Source organism: Typopeltis vanoorti, chromosome 18, assembly GCF_054136105.1.
Source record: "Typopeltis vanoorti isolate ZY-2024b chromosome 18, IOZ_Tvanoo_1.0, whole genome shotgun sequence".
Lineage (NCBI taxonomy): Eukaryota > Metazoa > Arthropoda > Arachnida > Uropygi > Thelyphonidae > Typopeltis > Typopeltis vanoorti.
In genome coordinates, this window is record NC_143566.1 from 53,094,658 (window position 1) to 53,114,780 (window position 20,123).

Sequence of the window (20,123 nt, forward strand, 5' to 3'; positions counted from 1 at the left end):
TGTCCACCAGACTCTGCAAATTACATCTTCTCAATTTTTCCTCATACTCGACATTCCAGAGGTCAGAAACTACCTTAGTCAGTCGCTTTTGGACCCTTTCCAACATCTTTTCATCCTGCTGAAAACCCGGTGACCAAATCTGGGCACAGTAGTCCATATGTGGCCTAATCAAAGCCTTATACAATGGAACAAGAATCTCCCTACTTCTACATGTCGGTGTCCTCCGCATCATTCCCAGAAGCCTTTGTGTTATCTTCACAATTTTGGCGATGTGTCCCATAAATTTTAGATCCTTATCCACTATCACCCACAGATCTCTTATTTCCTCTACCTCCAACAATATATTCTCACCAAGCATAAATTCTGCACCCCATCTTTGTTTTCCAAATTTTAAAACCTTAAAATTTGGAAAATTTTAAGGTTTTAAAATTTGTTCAATCAATTTATTCAAGTCTTCTTGTAAGGCCACAACATCTTCACTACTCTTTATGGTTCATCCCAACTTCGCATCATCTGCAAACAACTGAATATCTCCATCCAAATCCTCACCAATATCATTAATATACAAGTTAAACAGTAATGGCCCTAAAACAGACCCCTGAGGTACTCCACTAGTGACTTTCCTTTTCCTGAATATCGCACCCCATACACAACTTGTTGATACCTATCAGATAGCTAGTCTTCAATCCAATGCACTAATCTAATATCCAACCCCATCTGTTTTAGTTTGACTGTCAACTTATCATGAGGTACTCTATCAAAAGCCTTTGCGAAATCTAAGTATATTACTGTGTATCCTTCTCCTCTGTCCAAGGAAGCAGTAACTTTATTGTAATAAGTAAGTAGATTACTAAAACATGACCTCCCTTTAGCAAATCCATGCTGTCCATCAAAGATAATACCATTGTTGTCAACCCAACTCTGAATCCTAGTTCTCACAAGCTTCTCCAACAACTTAACCACAACACGTGACACACAGATAGGCCTATAGTTTGATGCTCGAGTTCGATCACCTCCTTTATGAAGTGGCACAATCTTGCCCTCCTTCCGCTCCTTAGGAACTTGACCGAGTGCAAGACTCATATTAAAAAAATATGTCAAGGCAGGTGTCAACTTCTTGGCACATTCTTTCAGAATACGTGGTGATATATTATCAAGTCCCACAGCCTTATTTACATCTAGTTTACTCAACTCCCCAAATATCTCTTGCTCACTTATAGTCAGTTTCTCCTCCCCATCATCAACTGCTCTCAATCTCTCCATGAAGTCACATTCACAAGATTGAAAGATCTTTATGAACTGCTCATTAAGTATCTCCACCACACATTCTGCAACAGCTGTCTTTATACCATTTCCTCCAATCAATGTCATCCTTCCATAATCATTCTTTCTTTTGCTGGCTACATATCGAAAGAACTCCCTGGGATTCTTTTTGGCTTCATTAGCTAACTGCTGTTCATACCTCTCTTTAGCTCTCTCACCAACCAAGTCACCCTCCTTGCCTGGTCTTTGTAGACCTCATGAAATTAGTTATTTCCACTTCTCTTATGCTGCCTCCACAATGCACTTTTTCTCTGTATCGCATGCTTAATTTCTTTATTCATCCATCTCACACCTACATTATTTAACCTTCTCACCCTTGGAATACATTTAGACATTGCATCTATCTACTAGATAGTTTTTGAAAATCCCCAAGCTGCATTGATCTCTTTCGAGCTAACTTCTCATTCCACGCTACACCCGCAAGCTGTCTCCTGAGCTCTTCATAATCACCCCCCTTGTAGTTCCACATATACCCTTTTCTTACAGGGGTCCTCGCACTGCTGATAACCACCCAGGTAATCACCTCATGGTTACTCTCACTAATTGGCGGATGACTTGACACCTCATTTATTATTCTCACAAAATCAAGAATATAATTTCTTGACATCTTTTATTTATAATATAAGCAAGTTAAAAAACTAACATTTTGCATATTCCCTTAATATATATATATATATATATATATATATATATATATGGTGATATCCCATCTAATCTCACAGCTTTATTAGCATCAACATTACTTAATATTCTAAACACTTTTTATTTTTGAAGTGTCAGTTTTCTGTCTTTCTATTGCTATTCAACACTATTCTGAATCCCTAAATGAAATACACTAACAAAATATTCATTAAATATTTCCACCACATCTTCAGCAGATTTGATTCATGTTCCATCTCTAGCAACTAAAGTTAGTCTTTCATATTCACTCTCTCTCTCTCTTACTAGCAAGTTAATCCTAACTCTCTAGGGTTTTGCTTTAGTGCTTCAGCCAATCTCTCTTTCCTTACTACAATTGTTAACTCCCTAGCTTCCATTATGCTGTTGATGGATATTCTATTCTTTATATCTACTTCATAACATCCTCTTTTTCACAATTTCCTGCATCACTCTACAATTTATTCATTTTGCTTCTACTTTATTTTATCTCTGAACTTTAGGAATACCATCTAATATTGCTATAAGTAATTGATTCCAGACCAAATCCCAGGCAGTACTGATTTCTCTGCATTTCAACTGATTGAGCCACTGCACATTACTAATCTTTTTAATTAATTTATCACAGTTCCCTGCTTTGTGATTCCACACTTATCTCTTGTTTGTTGAAGCTTGCACCTGGGTAGCCACTCCCCATGTCAAAACCACATGATCATTCTCCCCAACTGGTGGCACTGGTGACATCTTCGGTCATCACTGCTGGAAAAGATATTATTATAAATCTAACACTCAAGTTGCATATGATGTCACAACTACCTGCTGCATAAGATAACTGTTCTTGAGTAGCTCAAGAAATTCTGTCTCTTTGCTCACATATGATATTTCCTGCTTCCAGTGAATACTTTGTGCTAACCTCAACCTCACACCAAATTGCCTCAAAGCCATTATCATTATTGCTTTCTTCAAGTTCCACATTGAGAGCACATAACTGTTCTGAAATCATCAGTAATACACTACCTCCTCTTTTATCTCTCTTTTTGAAAATTGCTATAATAATCATATTCTATTCCTGTAAGCATATCATCATCTGTTAACCATGTCTCACTGACACAAATTATTTGTGGGCTGACTAACTGTATCAATGCCACACATTCTGTACTGTTATTCCTAATACTCCTTTCTTTGCTGTATAAGCACAGTAGCTTTATCCTGGTCCCCCCTTTCCTTCCTCTAATTCCTTATCCCATCATTTAAGTAATTTGATTCTGTTGGTCCCACTTAGGTCATCCCTGCATTCCTATCTTGTCTTCCTTTGTCTGTTATCTCACATCTATTTTTGTATCTTACACTTGTAGTCCACTGTCTAGTTTTTGTGTCCCTGACTGGCTACTCACTCTCATCAACAATCTATCCAGTTTCCCACAACCATTCTCACTCAAATTCAGATCATCTGCAGCAAATAGCTCTGCCTTACCCTCAAATTTATCCCACACATCAACAAACTCAAGTCCTCTCTTTCTGAACATTCTAGCTATCATGCCATTTGTGATGACTGCTCCTCTCTTCAACTCTTTATTATCATACCTTAGTAACACACTCACAATTCTCATATTCATGCTCTTTCACTTCACTGTTTCTAGTAACACTTGCAAATCACACACTACCTTATTCAATCTTACTTGAATTTGGAACTTCATTTGTTCTAACTAGTACTGTCAATTCCTCTTCTCTCCCTAGCCTCTTTTTTACTATTGTTGCTCCTTGCAGACATATGTTTGACACCTATTCCATTTTCATATCTTTCACTCATCCTACATACAGTACTACACCACTTTCCAGCATTCCACCACAATCATTCATCTCTGACTCATCTTCCACCATTCTTTCAATCACCAATCTCTTTTTTAAATATCCTATTTCACTCTGCACATGCTTTACATTAACATTACGAATTCTTTTTTAAATTTACGAATCCTTACTTGTGTTCATATCTTTCCTGATATGAACATACTGTCTTTCATGTTATGAACGTGACTGTATCATTCATGCTACCATCAATGTTTATTTCAGCAGATCACATGCTTGCTTTTTTCATAACTTTCTTACTAATTATTATTATTACATCCTCCATGGAGTCAAGAGGCTCCATGAGATGTCAGAAATAGAATTAGAAGGATAGAGATGTAAAAAGAGGAGGGGAGAGTACTGTTAATGATTGCAGAAGAATTGTGTCCCAAACTGTGGAAGTTGATGGTGCATGCACAGATTTTGAATCTGCAAAAATGTTGAAAGCTGCAAAGGAAATAAACAGGTTAGTATATCTGATAAGATGCTGTTATAGGCTAGGGAATGAAGAGAATACTGATTGTGAAATGCTTAGGCAAATTAGTTGGGCATGTAAAAAGAAGGTGATCCTCATGGGAGACTTTAATTACAGGAATATAGACTGGAAGGAGGAGATATTGTATGGGAACTAGGAGAGCAAGTTTGCTGAATTTCTCAGAGAAAGGTATCTTAAGCAGCACGTGATTGAAGCAACTAGAGGCTTTAATGTTTTGAATTTGGTGATAACTTCACAAGATGTAGTTGTTAATGAGGTGTTGACACTACTGCCTGTTGGTGAGAGTGATCATGAGGTACTTGTTTTGGAAGTGATTAAACAAGAAAAGGTCACTGCCAAAAATGGATACATGTGGAAGTCTAAAGCAGGTGATTATAGGAAGCTCTGTAGTCAGTTAGCATCAGTACTTTGGGTAGATAAGCTGAGCAAAAAAGATATTGACAATGCATGGAAACTCACAAGGCAGTATCTGACAAAAGCACTGTATGACTGCATACCGAGGGTTAAGCAAGTGGATGTGAAATGGATGAACAGCGAAACCAAGCAAGCTGTGTTGGAAAAGAAAATGTTATGGAGGAGGTACAAGACAGTTGGTGGTGATCAGATCCATGAAGAGTATAAGGTGCAAGCTAGAAAGGTGACGAGCATGGTAAAGAAAGAAAAGGTGCAATATTAGAGGAGATTCGCTGATCAGGCCAAGGTTAACTGAAGGGAATTTTTCTGCTATATGGCAAGCAAGAGGAAGAATAATTATGGCAGACTAACATTGGTGGATAGTCATGGCAGCAAAATAAACAGCTGCAAAGGATATAGTAGAATTATTGAACAAGCACTATAAATTATCCAGTACAATATATAGAAGGGAGGCAAGTATTAGGAGAATTGGAAGTGAAAGAAATAGAGGTGTATCAGGTGTTGGTTGGGTTAGATGTGAATAAGGCTGTGGGAATAGATGACATATCACCACATATGCTTAAGGAATGTGCACCACAGTTGATTATGTCCTTAACCTGGTTATTTAATGAAAATCTTGCAGTGGGTAGGGTTCCTAAAAAGTGGAAAGAAGGGAAAATAGTACAACTCCACAAGTTTAGTTAGAGACATCTAAGAAAGAAGTCTCCAACCATAAGCCAGTCTGTACAACTGCAGTTATGATCAAGGTGTTGGAGAGATTAGTAAGGAATAGAATACAGAATTGGGTTCATGGACATAGCATTCTTTATGATAGATTTGTAAAGGGAAAGTCCTGTTTTAGTAATTTACTTGCATTTTATGATAAGGTGAAAAGTGTGTTAGATAAGGGAGAATCGTATACAGTGATATTCTTAGACTTTACAAAAGCATTCCCATACAAGTTGCAGAGTATGGGAATAGACAGTATATTGGTTAGATGGATCAGAGATTGGCCCTCTGAATGATACCAGCATGTTGTGTATGATGGAGCAGTGTCTCAAAAAAGAAGGGTCACCAGTGGCATGCCCCAGGGTTCTGTTCTTGGGTCCCTGCCGTTTAACTTGTTTGTAAACAATATATCATGTAGACTGACTGGGGATCTTCAGTTATTTGCTGATGATGCAAAGTCGGGAAGAATTATAAGTAGCACTGCTGATGCTGAATCTCTTCAAGAAAATTTGAATAGACTTTTTACTTGGACAAAAGAGTAGGGGGGGTTGTAGTTTTAATATCAACAAGTGCAAGGTGTTGCATTTTGGAGTGCAGAAATGTAAGGCTGTGTACTATATCGATGGTGCCGTACTGCAGGAAGTGGATGAGATTAGAGATTTGGGAGTGATGGTAGACAGTAGACTGAAGTTTAGAGAGCATACTGCTAGTGTTGTAAAGGTTGCACATCGTCATGCTACTATGATAATAAGTACTCTAACATGCAAGAATAAGGAAGCAGTTATGACACTGTATAAGGCACTGGTCAGACCACACTTGGACTACTGTGCTCAGATCTGGTCACCAGGTTTTCAATGTGATGTGGAGACATTGGAGAGGGTTCAGAGATGAGTGACTAAGACGTTGGAAGTTTATTTTGCACTTGGTTAGACTATAATAAATTTAGTTTAATCCTTTATCCAAGTGTAGGCAAACAAAGTTTGCACCTGAAAATATCTTTAGGACTGAGGCAAGGTGGTATATTTATTGGCAACTCGTAGCAAAGGTGGACCAAGCTCTCATCTCTCCTTGTCTTAGTATCTCCCATAATGCAAAGCACATCTCCTTGCAGACATGTATAATGATATGCATTAAGGGAACGGCCACTACCCAGACCGGTTCCGACCTTTATTGAGGTCTCGTCAGTGCGAGGCAGACCCAGAAGTGGTGATACCAGGGCAGAAGCAATGAAGAGGTTATATTTACCTATACAAATTGCCATAGGGTGTACCACCTTATTATTAAATTACTCTGGATTTCGAGAAAGATGTTGGAAGTTTATTTTGCACTTGGTTAGACTATAATAAATTTAGTTTAATCCTTTATCTAAGTGTCGGCAAACAAAGTTTGCACCTGAAAATATCTTCAGGACTGAGGCAAGGTGGAACATTTATTGGCAACTCGTAGCAAAGATGGACCAAGCTCTCATCTCTCCTTGTCTTAGTATCTCCCATAATGCAAAGCACATCTCCTTGCAGACATGTATAATGCTATGCATTAAGGGAAGGGCTACTACCCAGACCGGTTTCGACCTTTATTGAGGTCTTATCAGTGGGAGGTAAATATTACCTCTCCATTGCTTCTGCCTTGGTATCACCACTTCTGGGTCTCCCTCCCACTGATGAGACCTCAATAAAGGTCAAAACCGGTCTTGGTAGTGGCCCTTCCCTTAATGCGTAGTGTTATACATGTCTGCAAGGAGATGTTCTTTGCATTATGGGTGATACTAAGACAAGGAGAGATGAGATCTTGGTCCACCTTTGCTACGAGTTGCCAATAAATGTACCACCTTGCCCCAGTCCTGAAGATATTTTCAGGTGCAAACTTTGTTTGCCTACACTTGGATAAAGGATTAAACTAAATTTATTAGAGTGACTAAGGCAATATCAGGAGTTTCAAATGCTGGGTATGGAGAGAGGTTGAAGAAATGTGGATTGCAGAGTTTGGTGGAAAGGAGGAAGAGGGGTGATATGATAGAAATATTTAAGTTAAACATTCCAAGTTTAATGATTTTTATAAATAAACTCGAACAAACAAGCCCCCCCCCCCCACACACACTACAAAAACTGTAAGTGCACAACTTTTACTTCAACTCTTAGACATAAAAATGCCAATATCCACAATCAGTTAGTCAAAACCACTTATTTGAACCTGGAGCTTTCTTTCACACACATGCCAGTAACCACCACCTGGTGTCCAGGGCTTTCTTTCCCATCAGTTTCACATACTTTCTTAACATTTGCACAATCTTCCTTGCTCTGGAATGTCGAGTATGAGGAAAGATTGAGAAGATGTAATTCAGAGTCTGGTGGACAGGGGAGATATGATAGAGATCTACAAGTTGGTAAGGGGTTGTTATAGGATCAGTGGTGGAGAAGTTCTACAGAGAATAGTGGGAGATCAGAGGAGAACTAGAGGTCATCCCTGGAAACTGTATAAAGAGGGTGTGAGTAGGGGAGTGAGAGGCAGGTTTTTTTTTGCAGAGTTGTGAATGATTGAATGCCTTGCCTGAGAGTGTGGTGTCTGCAAGGAGTTTGAGACATGGTACAATGAGATGTGTGTGTGTGATAAAAGGACCTCCCAGATGAGTTTTGACTCCATGATGTCTTGGGGTAATAATAATATGTTTCACTTATAGCATCATGTTCCCTACTCTGATTCAAACAAGCCTCATGGCCCACAGCATATCACACCTCTTGCATATACTCAAATTCACTCTTTTCTCTAATTCAACTCTCTACATAAACACCCACAACATCCCCTCCATGTATATATATATTACACTCTTGGCAACATGCCATTCTCAAAAAATCCAAGCCATTCACTTTTTATTAAAAAAAAAAAAAAAATACAATCTTTATAAACTTGAGCTATATAAGCTCGTCCAGAGCAGGCTTTACAAACATCCATGTCCACAGCAGAATTCAAATCCTCCACCTGTGGTTTGGAGAGCAGGTGTACTAATTACTTAGTCAGAAAGGATGGTATTTGTCTTTCGTGCTGACCTATGACAATCTCCGCCCTCACTGCCATTTTGTTCCAGAAGAAGTTAAAATAATACCATTTAAAATATTTAACCAAATGGCCTACATTCCAATCACAACTATCACACAGCAACACTCAATCTAAAAATTACATGATATCATCTCATTCAACATTAAATACATAAATACAGGGTGTGTCAAAAGGAAGTAAACAACTTTGAATGACAACAGAAGGTAAACAATTTTTGAACAATTTGAACAGGTTGAACAATTTTTATTACCATGCAAATGTAGCATAACTTCAACACAGACATTTGAAGTTCGATATGACTGCCTCCAGTAATTCTGCAGATGTCCCATCTGTGATCAGTTACCTTCCACATGTGGCAGAGCATATCTGATGTAACTTCAGCAATGGCAGCAGTAATTCTGCAATGTAGCCCATCCAAATTGGCTGGTGGTAGTGGTACAAATACTCGATCTTTTGTGAAGCCCCACAAGGAAAAAATCTAATGGTGCAGGGTCGGGGAATGCAGTGGCCATACTACAGGTGCATTCTACCAATCCATCTGCCTGGAAAACGGGTGTCTAGTTACGACTTTACGTTTGTCAGGTAATGAGGAGGTTCTTGCAGGAAATGTAAGAGCTTGTTGTCATCCAATTCTGGTATTAGGTACCCAAGTAGCATGTCCAGATACACACCAATAGTAATGGTAGACTCCAAAAAAGAGAAGGGTCCATACACTTCCTTCTTGTTCATAGTGCAAAAAACATTAGCCTTTAAGGTGCTGTGAACACGTTCTATGATGACGTGGATTTTGACTTCCCCAAATTCTGCAGTTGTGAGCATTTACTTGCTCACTTATGTGAAAAGTGCATTTGTCACTGAAAATGATTGTGTCCAAAAAAAATCCTCATTTTGTTCAATCCTATTGATTATTTCTGCGCAGAAATCATGGCATATCTTCTTATCATCTTTCTTCAAATGTTGTATGAGGGTAAATTTGTAAGTCCTGAAATGTAGACATAGTCGTAAAACATGCCACACACTCACATGGAATTCCAATTTGATGAGATAACCATCTACTGTAGTTGACTTTCTAGGGTTTCTCTGGAAACTTTCCTTATCATCTTCGACAACAGCATTGGCAGCACATGCGGCCTTCCTGTTGACCTTGGATGATGCACAGAACAACCTGTTCACACAAAATTCTTGTGCCATGTGTAGACCGTGCTCCTACTAGGAGGTTCTTTGCCATATTGCATGCAAAAATTCCTCTAAACTTGTGTTGCAGACTTTGTTTTCTCAAACCAAAACACACAACTTTTGCTCTGCACCAGCAAAAGTCACCATTTTCAAATGGTATGACATATCATGCCATCTGGTGTTGTCATTTGGTTATCTGTGTGCAGTAGTAAAGCATTGGTCAAATCATAACCTTATAGAGGAATAATGTTTGGCATCAGCAGCAAGCAACTGTATATCCCCTTTTAAATATTTCTCTATTTCTTTGCTATACAATTTAAAAGGGAATATACAGTTGCTTGCTGCTGTATATCCCCTTAGTACCAAACCCTGAGGTACTCCACTAATCATCATTCTCCTAGACTCCACTATACCATATACTACTCTTTAGCATCTGTCCATCAGCCACCCCAATCCTTGCTACTATCCTCATATAAATTCCCATTTGCTCCAGTTTTTCTAATAGTTTTCCATGTGGTAAACTATCAAATCCTTGGCAAAGTCTGGCAGTATTATGGTGTAGCCATTACCTTTATCCAGCTCTGCCATCACTTTATTATAAAATGTGAATAAGTTACAAAGACAGGACCTACGCTTTGCAAAGCCATGCTGCTCCTTATACAGTATTGCATCCCTATCCATTCACTGTTGTATTTTACCTTTCACCAACTTTTCCAATATTTTAACAACTCCAAATATATTAATTGATTAATTTGCTACCTCTGTCTTGGAGCCACTTTTTTTTATGCAGTGGTACTATCTTTCCATTTTTACACTCCTTTCGAACCCCGCTAGAGCGGAGACAGATTGAACAACTTTGTTAGAGGCAATGCCAATTCTCTTGCATATGCACATAGTACACATAGTATGGTCACATTCATATTTTTTAATATGCTGAACACCTACTGTTCACCTACCTCAGCAATTGTGAAATCATTACTTGGATACACCTTTGCAAAATGATCAATCAGAAACTCAACTATTTATTTCGGTTCAGTCATCTTCTGACCATGAGCATTGTTTAAATCATTCTACCAGAGTCATTTTTCCTTACTTGCTACATAATGAAAAAACTCTTTTGGGTGTGCTTTGGCCTGTTTGGCTAATTCTCTCTTTCATAGTCTAATTTGGCCTTCCTTACCCTACTAGTCGCCCTTCTTGCTTGCACTTTGTACTGCTCATGAGTATGCTAATCACTTTTTTTTCATTATATTTCCTCCACAATGTTTTCTTTTTTTATAGCTCTTGCTTTATATTCCTACTCATCCACTTCATTCCAACTTGGTTTATCCTCCTGGCCATAGGCATGCAATCTGATACTGCTACTCTTAAGCAATCTCTGATCACTTGCCATGCACTACTGACATTCTTTCCTTGTAGTTTCTCAAGCCAAGGCACCATTTCAAGATGACTCCTGAGTCTCTCATAATCACCAGCCTTATAATTGAACATAAACCCCTTCTAGACAGAGAATTCCACATGTTTGGCATCTTCCTAGAACAAGACTGCATGGTCACTCTTCCCACTTGAAGGCAGTATCTACCTTGGTTATGGATACATCTGATGCTATTATCAGATCCAATACTCTCAAGCCTCTTTATAACATGTTATTTCATGTTTCATTTTGATCCTGTAAAATCCCATTTAGCGTTGCACAATAATTACTATATACTTGCTCATTAATCACAGCGGTGGCCAGACACATGCTTGATGCACCCTCCCTAATATCTCTGTTTTCCCTAGTTTTGTACTACCACACTCTCACTAAATGATACTTTCTCCCAACATTTTACTCCAAAACCGTCACATGTATAATTCCTTTCGTCTGTCAAATTCTCTCCATACATCAATAAACTGCACACCATTCCCTCCTAGGCAATCATGGCCCATCTCAGTTCTGTTTTATCATACCAAGGCAGCAGAATCACAATCTTTTCTTTCTTTCTCTTCATTTTTGCTTCCACTAACAACACTTTCATATCTTCTCTTGTTTCATATTTCTTACCTTTTGTATCATTTGGTCCAGTCAATACAATCAGCTCGTTCACTCTATTCTTCTGCATTCTTACAGCATTATTAACAGCCTTTATCTTTGCACATGGAAAACATGCTTTATTTAAATAAAATTAGTAAACCGTTAGCTTGGGGGTGCTTAAGGTTCAAAGCTGTATAACTGAGAGGAGACCTCCACATCCTTTAAAGGAATGCAGCGAACTGACCAGGGCTTCTGACCTAATGTCCGATCCTTCTCGTGGTGCACCCTGTTGGGTATCTATCTGGATACTGAATGAAAGAGGATGGACTGGCAATTTGGGATTTAGCCAACCAAATTGCATTCTTACTGGCTTAAACCAAAATACAAAATGATGGTACAACATGAAAAAATTTCATGCCGGCTGGGACTTTGCCCAGTTAAACAAGGCCCCCGTATATTTCAGAAACAGTTGAGAAGAATTGTGGAAGAAAAGCTTGGTGAAGAACAAGCTGGATTCAGGCCAAATAGAAGCTGTCAGGATCAGATCTTCAATTTACGACAAATAGTTGAGAAATCATGGGAATATAACAAAGATCTGTATTTAAGTTTTATAGATCTGGAAAAGGCATATGACAAGGTGCAAAGAGAGAAGCTGTTCAATACGCTACAGTTATATGGTGTCAATGGGGCATTATATCAAGCAATACTTAGTCTTTATTTGAGTTGTAAGTCAGCAGTTAGAATTGAAGGAAGTACAGGAAGATGGTTTAATGTTAAATCTGGTGTGAGACAAGGATGTACATTATCCCCTCTGTTATTCATTATCTATATGGATCACATTATGAAGGAAAGTGGTATTAAACATGATATCAAAATTGGAGATGTTAATGTCAGCTCTTTGCTTTATGCGGATGATATTATCCTTCTAAATAAATCCGCTACAAGTCTGCAAGATTCTCTGACTAAATTGAATAACTGTTGTAATAGATATGGTATGAAGGTCAGCAATAAACAGACAAAGACAATGAAAATAGGCAGAATCACTGAAAATGTCAACTGCGCTGTGAACGGAGAACCTGTGGAACAAGTAAAACATTTCAGCTACTTAGGCACGATTTTTAGTAAAGATGGTAAATTAAATATGGAAATAGACAACAGAATCAACAAAGCAGGTATGGTAGGAAGTCAATTGAATAAATTCATATGGAATAAGAGTGAAATTAGTCAGAACACTAAATTGGCTGTATACAAGACAGTGTTCAAACCAGTTTTAACTTATGGATCTGAGAGCTAGGTCAGAAGTAAAACACTTGACCAAAGACTAGAGATCGCAGATATGAAAGTCTTGAGAAAGATTAGAGGCATGAACAGATGGCATCAATGGCAATATTATATCAAAAATAAGGAAAGAACTTGATATTGTCGGCATCCAGGAATGCATTAGCAGAGCTAATCTCAGGTGGTATGGTCACTTAAATAGAATGGGCAAGGAAAGATTAGCAAAACAAGTGTTCTCTGCCAGACTGGCATGAAAAAGACCCAGAGGAAGACCAAGATATAGGTGGATAGATATGGTACAAAGTGCCTTAGACGATAGAAATATAAGATCTGATAATTGGAGTCTTGACAAGTAACAGACTGATTTGGAGGAAAATTGTAGATAGGAAGTTAGTAATGATGTAAATTTTTCATGTAGTACTATCATATCCTGTACGCCCCTTGAGGGTACATGGCAGGAATTTAATGATGATGATGAACCATTAGCTCATGACACCTCATTATTTTATGGCTGTTGTTTTTTATTTAAACAATCTATTTCCAGTGTAAAGGGAATTTAAACGGAATTAAAGAGAACTTTTTATTTATTTTTTTTAATATCTAAAAATTACCTATAACATAACTCAAACCATACCTGAACTCTGACTAACCTTAAGTTTCATGAATGTGACCAGCTTTGAGTTTTAAGAACATTTGTAGATAGGAACCTGCTCTACGTGTAGCTGAGACAGTGGTTTTTCACCTAGAAATTTCAAAGTGCAAGATACAACATATGTAATGAACAGGCATAATACACTGGCTTTGTAACCTTAGGCTGTTTGAAATACCTCAGTGCATACGTCTGTTATAGTCTAGGCTGCAGCCCCCTTGGGGGCCGTTATTTTTATTGGGGGGGGGGGCTGTGAAATGATGAAAACAAATTTAAAATGTTTTAAGACTAATTTTCCATGTTAAATGTGCATGTAAGATGCTAAAAATGTAATATTTGCATTTGATTTTTGCAATATTCGCTGTGTGTGTTTTGCATTGAATATAAATGCAATAAATATCATAATAATATGTCTGTATCACAAATTTTTTTTTTGATGGGGACCGTGAAATATTTTAATTTTTCGAAGGGGGGCCTTGACATCCATAACTTTGGGAAGCTGGTCTAGGTGACAGATGATTCTCATTATCCTATGCAAGATATCACCACCATGTTACTTACTAAAGATCTGAAGCTGCAAGAAAATATCTGACATTTGTTCTTTAGGGTATTGTTCCCAGATTATATAATCCTTAGGTCATTCGTGGTATACTAATAAGAGATAAATTTCAAACATTTTATTGATGGAAGTATAAATAAAATAAAACAAAAAGCTAGTTTTAATGGATATTACTTTCTTCTTCGTTTTTTTTTTTTTTTTTTTTTAATTATTATCAGCTAAGGAATTTATTACATCTAGAGCTTAGTTTTGTGTAGTTCTCTAGAAAAGTCTGATATTTGGGTGGGAATTTTTGTTTTGCCTTTTAGCATGCCATGAAAATATAATGCTTTTAATATTTACCTTTAACCAAGGATGATCTAAGCATTCATGTGCTGTCATTCGTTTGCTATAAAAAAAAAGATGATATAAATACATTTAATACTTTATTAATACAGTTTTCCCTGATAGTTTTCTTAAAAAAATTACATCTAGTATATAGTATATTATTCCATATAATATTATTACATATTATAAAGAGAAGACAACAAGAAAAAAAATCATAAAAACCATAAATATATTTATGATTCCCATCCCATTTAAGTACTGTCTAGTATCCAGGAGGTTGACTACCATGATTGACTCATGGTTGACTACAGGCGTAACGACATGGTGAGGACCCTATCTCTTCCACATATTGCCATAAGTATTCATGGCCTTAAATCCGTTTGTGTTCACAGGGATGGTTTGCCTTGTCTGAGAAATGAAAAACCCGAGTTTCCGAGTGAAAAACACTACCTCTGTACAAGATTGGCTAACTCCTTTAGCTGAAAGAGACCAGATAAAGGTTCCTCACATCTTGGACGGGAATCGAACACAGGCCTTTCTGACCAAAGAGTCAGAAAGGCCTCAGTCAGTATAGACCATCGTCTATACTGACTGAGCTACAGAGGTTCATATTTATGATTACTATTATTTATAAAGATTTAGGTTATTGGAAAGTAAACAACCATTAGTGAAAGTAACATTTTTCTTTTCAGTGCTAAATTATGTGTCTTTCCATATGAGGCACTTGTTCATGGTGGAGGGATTCTCTCAATGTACTGGCCCTTTTTTATTCTTTCTCTTTTTCTCTGCTTTTCTTTCTGTATTCTATACTCTACTCATCCTAAGTCTTTTCCTACTGTTCTATCATCCAGACACTATCACTGGGATCCAACACCCTGTTGCTATGTGGTGTAACCCATGGACATCCAGAAAGAAAGATTGTGGTAGTCTTGCACAACTGTGCTCTGCTTAGGCAAGATGGCCAGTCCTAGATGGCCTGACCAGGATCCGTTGGCTAGTGAACTTGTCTGCAAGGATCAATGGTATTGCAGTAGGTTCCTACCACATGGTCTGGGGATGGAGCCCATGTCTTGCCAGAAAGAGAATAGTTTGTATTTCTGCAGAAAAGTCTTGATATCATTGATATTTTGGTGTAATCCACAACAGTTCCACTTCAAAAATTTATCCATTTTCTTGGCTTTCGCACTACCAAGACTTATCTGGTATTTTCTCTCTGAAATACCCTGTTCTACAAACCAAACTGGAACTTTTTCAAGCTACTTCTTGAAACTTCTTGGTGGTCTGTCTGATACTGGGCAATTTACCACCCAGTTCTGAGTTAAATAATATTGACCTCAATATGATCAAATGACCTTGTGCTACAAAGGCCAAAGTGCCTCCATAACACAATTGGAAGAACGATGGTGCATTGTGCCCTTCAATTGGAAAAGGCCTAAGTTTGATTCTTGTCATGACAAGAGGATTCTTTATATGGATTTTTTTTCAGTTGAAGGTGAGTTAGCTGATCTCATACGAAGGTAGCAGGGTTTTTCATCCTGCCAGAAAAATCAGCCATGAGAATACACATAATTTACAGCCAAAAAATACTAGTAAACATGGCGAGATATAAGTAGTGGAGTAGAGTAGAATGCACTCCTGTGATGAGTCCTTGGACTCCTTAGAGGTGCCAGTAATAATAATAAATTTCCTGATAATAATAATCTTATACTATAACCGCCTCAGATGGATATAACACTATGTGAGGTAGTGCTACTTTATTGAATGAATGAGGCCATATCATTCATTCCTGAAGTAGTCAGTCAAACATCTGTGAATAAAGCAATGACATATGTAACAGATCGTATTGTCCAGGCAACAACAACAATTACAGTTCCAAAGACAGCATCTTAAATCTGCACTATCCAAAGCCTAGTCATGCAGGGTATATTTTATAGTTACCCTATCATATCATATCTCATTGCTTCTAAAAATGGTCAGCCCAAAACACATTTCATTACATAGATGTCAGTCATAAACAAACTTAGATCCTTTGTCTACCTTGGAAGATAATGAATATGTTATTGCTAAACCCAAAACCAGTGCAGACAGTTTAGAGAAAAAATTTTGTTAGAATCTTGGCAACTGCTGCAGGAGGCCTAGGAGATGTAGAGAACATGATAGATCCATGTTATTCAATGGGTTTTAGAGCTTCATATCCAGATTTAGCTCGACGTCTATAGACATCGTGCTTAGGGAGGTTAACAAATGGCTGATTGTACAATTCTAGCCCATTTGTAGAAAAGTTTAGCCACTCTTTTTCGTGTTGCTTTCTCAATATTAAAAATTACACACAATCTTGGATCCTTTGTCTACCTTGGAAGATAATGAATATGTTATTGCTTAACCCGAAGCCACTCTAAAGAAAGTTTGGGGTAAAAAACGTTATATTCTTTTCAACTGCTTCATATCCTGTCGAACTTTTAATATTGAAAGAGCAGCAAGAAAACCAGTGGCCAAACGTTTCTACAAATGGGCTAGAATCGTGCAATTAGCCATTTGTTGAGAAGGAACTAAAAATAACTCTGTTTCTCTCTCATGCCAATGCAGTGGAGTCTGATGATATTCCTTATAAAAATAAAAAAAATAAAAAAATCAGCTAACACCTTTTATTCCCTTACAGGAAGTAGGTGAGGCCTTTTAACCCTATCTAGCTTTTGGGGACTGAGTAGGCAGTTCAGTCTCTACCAGTAGCCAATCAGAGATAGCTAGCCAATGTCTATCACTAATTATAGCAGCCACCGATGAAGAGGCTGACAAACAAGTGCTGCCATCTCTTGGTACCTAACACTAACAAGATGTGTTACTGTCTGAAATAACGTGGGTACTATGGTCAATTTTTTTGAGTTTACGGGATGAAATACCCTAGTTTCTGGGAGGAAAAACCTGCTTGCCTGTGCAAGAGATCAACTAACTCGGGAACCAGTCGAAGAAAGGCTTAGAAAAAGTTCCTCCAGTCAGCGACTAGATTTGAACTTAAGTCTAACTTCGAGTGACCAAGCACAGCGGATGCAAGTGTCACTTTCACTGAGTTACACAGGCCTTGATATTCCTTATCAGATGATAAAATATCTTCTATCATGTTCTCTAGATCCCCTTCTATTATTGTAGAACAGACTAATTACAGAGGAAAGGTTTCCAGATTCTTGGCATAAGTTAATTCTCATTGCCATCCCAAAACCAGGAAAGGATCCAATACAAGCTAATAATTATCAACTTTTTGTTCTCACCAGCTGTCTTTGTAAAATATTGGAGAAAATTGAAGGTGAGACTTCTCTAGCATTTGGAAAGCAATGATCTCTCCAAAACACAGAGTAGTTTTGTAGACATAACTCAGTGTTGGAACATTATGTTCATTTAGATATATGTATAAGATATTAAATCCTGAAATGAGAACACCTGGTTTCAGTGTTCTTTGACATGAAAAAAAAAAAAAAAAACTTATCACACAGACTAGTTATATGGCATATTAAAGATCTCTATAATCTAGGTCTCAGGGGTCACCTTCCTGATTTTCTGAAAAACTTTTTCTCTGACCAAATCTTCCAAGTCCAAGTCTCTGTCTTAAGTGTGACACTCTTTGCTATCAAAATGAACTCAATCACTGAAAACTCTTCCCAGAGTAGGCAGTGTTTTATATATTAATGACTGTGCAACGTATTGTCACCATTCTTGTAATATGAGGGGTATTGAAAGGCAACTTCAACAACTCTTTTTTGGCTCTTAGTTTAAAACTAAGTTTTCAGCAGGAAAAAAGTCTGTGAAAACTTCTGCTGAAAATGAACTCTTCATCCACAACTAAAGTTAAGGGATAAACTATTATTCCAGTAGCAACAGAAGCCAAGTTCATAAGACTCAAGATGATACTTTTTTGACAGAAAGCTTATGTAATTCCTTGTCCACATTTGTCAACTTAGAGAAAAGTGCAAAAGAATATTGAATACCCTTTACGTTTTATCCTCCACAGAATGGGGTGCAGATCGATTAATCAGTTCAGATAACAATACCCTTACTGCTGAACTTAACCATATTCATAACACCTTTATAGCCAACAGCTACAACCCCCATAAAATCCAAAAAATATTAAAACCAATTATCCTCCTACACTCTCCATAACAGGGACTACTCTAAATAGTACTTCTGAAAAGTTAACAAAAATCCTAAAAAAATATGACTTGACAACTTGTTACAAACTATATAAAAAATTGGCATCTCTTATCTGCTTCCCCAAGGACCAGCCACTTCCCCTAGACCTATCTGGAGTATACCCGGTCCCTTGTAGTTGCAAATTGTCTTACTACAGCAAAACAGGCAGGACAACTAATATCAGGATATCTGAACGTAAGGATTATATCTGTTTCCAACAATACAGCCACTCAGGACTTGCTGACCATGCTTTGGACACCTGCCATAAAATACGCTGGAAGAAAGCCACCTTACTACACTGCAGCAAACTTAAATATGAGAGCTTATTCCTAGAATCAGCCTCAGCTATACAAAAACTCCCCAAACCTCAACAAATGCATGATGCATGAGACTGCCCTAAATATGGGAAGCTTGCATTCTTAGAACATCAGCCCAACAGCCAAGACTACTACCCAATTTAGCCCACTAGGGGTGGCACCTTTTAGGACTCTAGGACCGACTTCAGTTGTTGTCTTCAGCCATATTTGTCCAGTGTTAGTGCCTGTGTGTACATATCATTATTTTTTATGTTCCCTGAAGATGGTAATATAACATTACTGAAATATTGGAAGTATTAATTAAAGTTTTTTAATTAATATAATAGTATACATTGTCTTTCTCTAAAAATTAACAGTTAGTTACCACAGACTTAGATCCTCCTGAATGAAAAGGAATTATTTTACCCACCTTCTACTCTCTTGGGACTATGTCAGAGCTGAGACTTAAATTAAATAGCCTGGGCAAAGGCATCACCAGTTCCCCTGCACATTCTCTTAAAATGCAAGCTGATATCCCATTCAATCCCACAGCTGTATTTGCATTCAGATTCTGCAATATCCTAAGTATCTCTAATTCATCAACCTCTGTCCTCACATCAGTCCCCATCACCTCTGCCATAACATTATTTTCACTTGGATGATATGCTCTTGCAAAATGGATGCTTAGTAGCTCAGCAATTTCGTCTGCCTCTGTTACTCCTCTACCATCTGCACACATTTAAGTTATCCTTCCATAGTGATTCATCCTCCTACTTACCACATAATGAAAAAAGTGAGATTTTCTTTTGTTTCTTCAGCTAATTTCTTTTCATAATTGATTTTGCCTTCCTTACTGTGCTGCTCATCTTTCTTGCCTGATCCTTGTGCTATTCATCTTTCTCCTTATATACCCTCCACAACATTTTCTCTTTTTGCAGCTCAGACTTAATGATACTACTCATCCATCAACTCCTACACGATATACCCCTCCTGACCATGGGTATACAGTGTGATTTTGCTTCCTCCAGATATTCCATGACTATCTTCCCATGCACTGTGAAAACATCCTTCCATGGGAGGAAGCAAAATCATATTTTGCTTCCTCCCAATTCAAGACCACATGATTGCATTCTCCAATTGGAGAC

General features: G+C 37.7%; 1 protein-coding gene across 1 annotated transcript in view; it reads right to left on the reverse strand.

Moving 5' to 3' along the window:
• Positions 1 to 20,123, reverse strand: part of LOC150096673 (twitchin-like) — a 2,440,784-nt gene that overhangs the window by 295,303 nt on the left and 2,125,358 nt on the right. Inside the window, exon 117 of the mRNA XM_090408679.1 lies at positions 14,516 to 14,561. Within this exon, the coding sequence (XP_090264805.1) occupies positions 14,516 to 14,561 (46 nt within the window). The remainder of the gene's footprint in view (positions 1 to 14,515; positions 14,562 to 20,123) is intronic.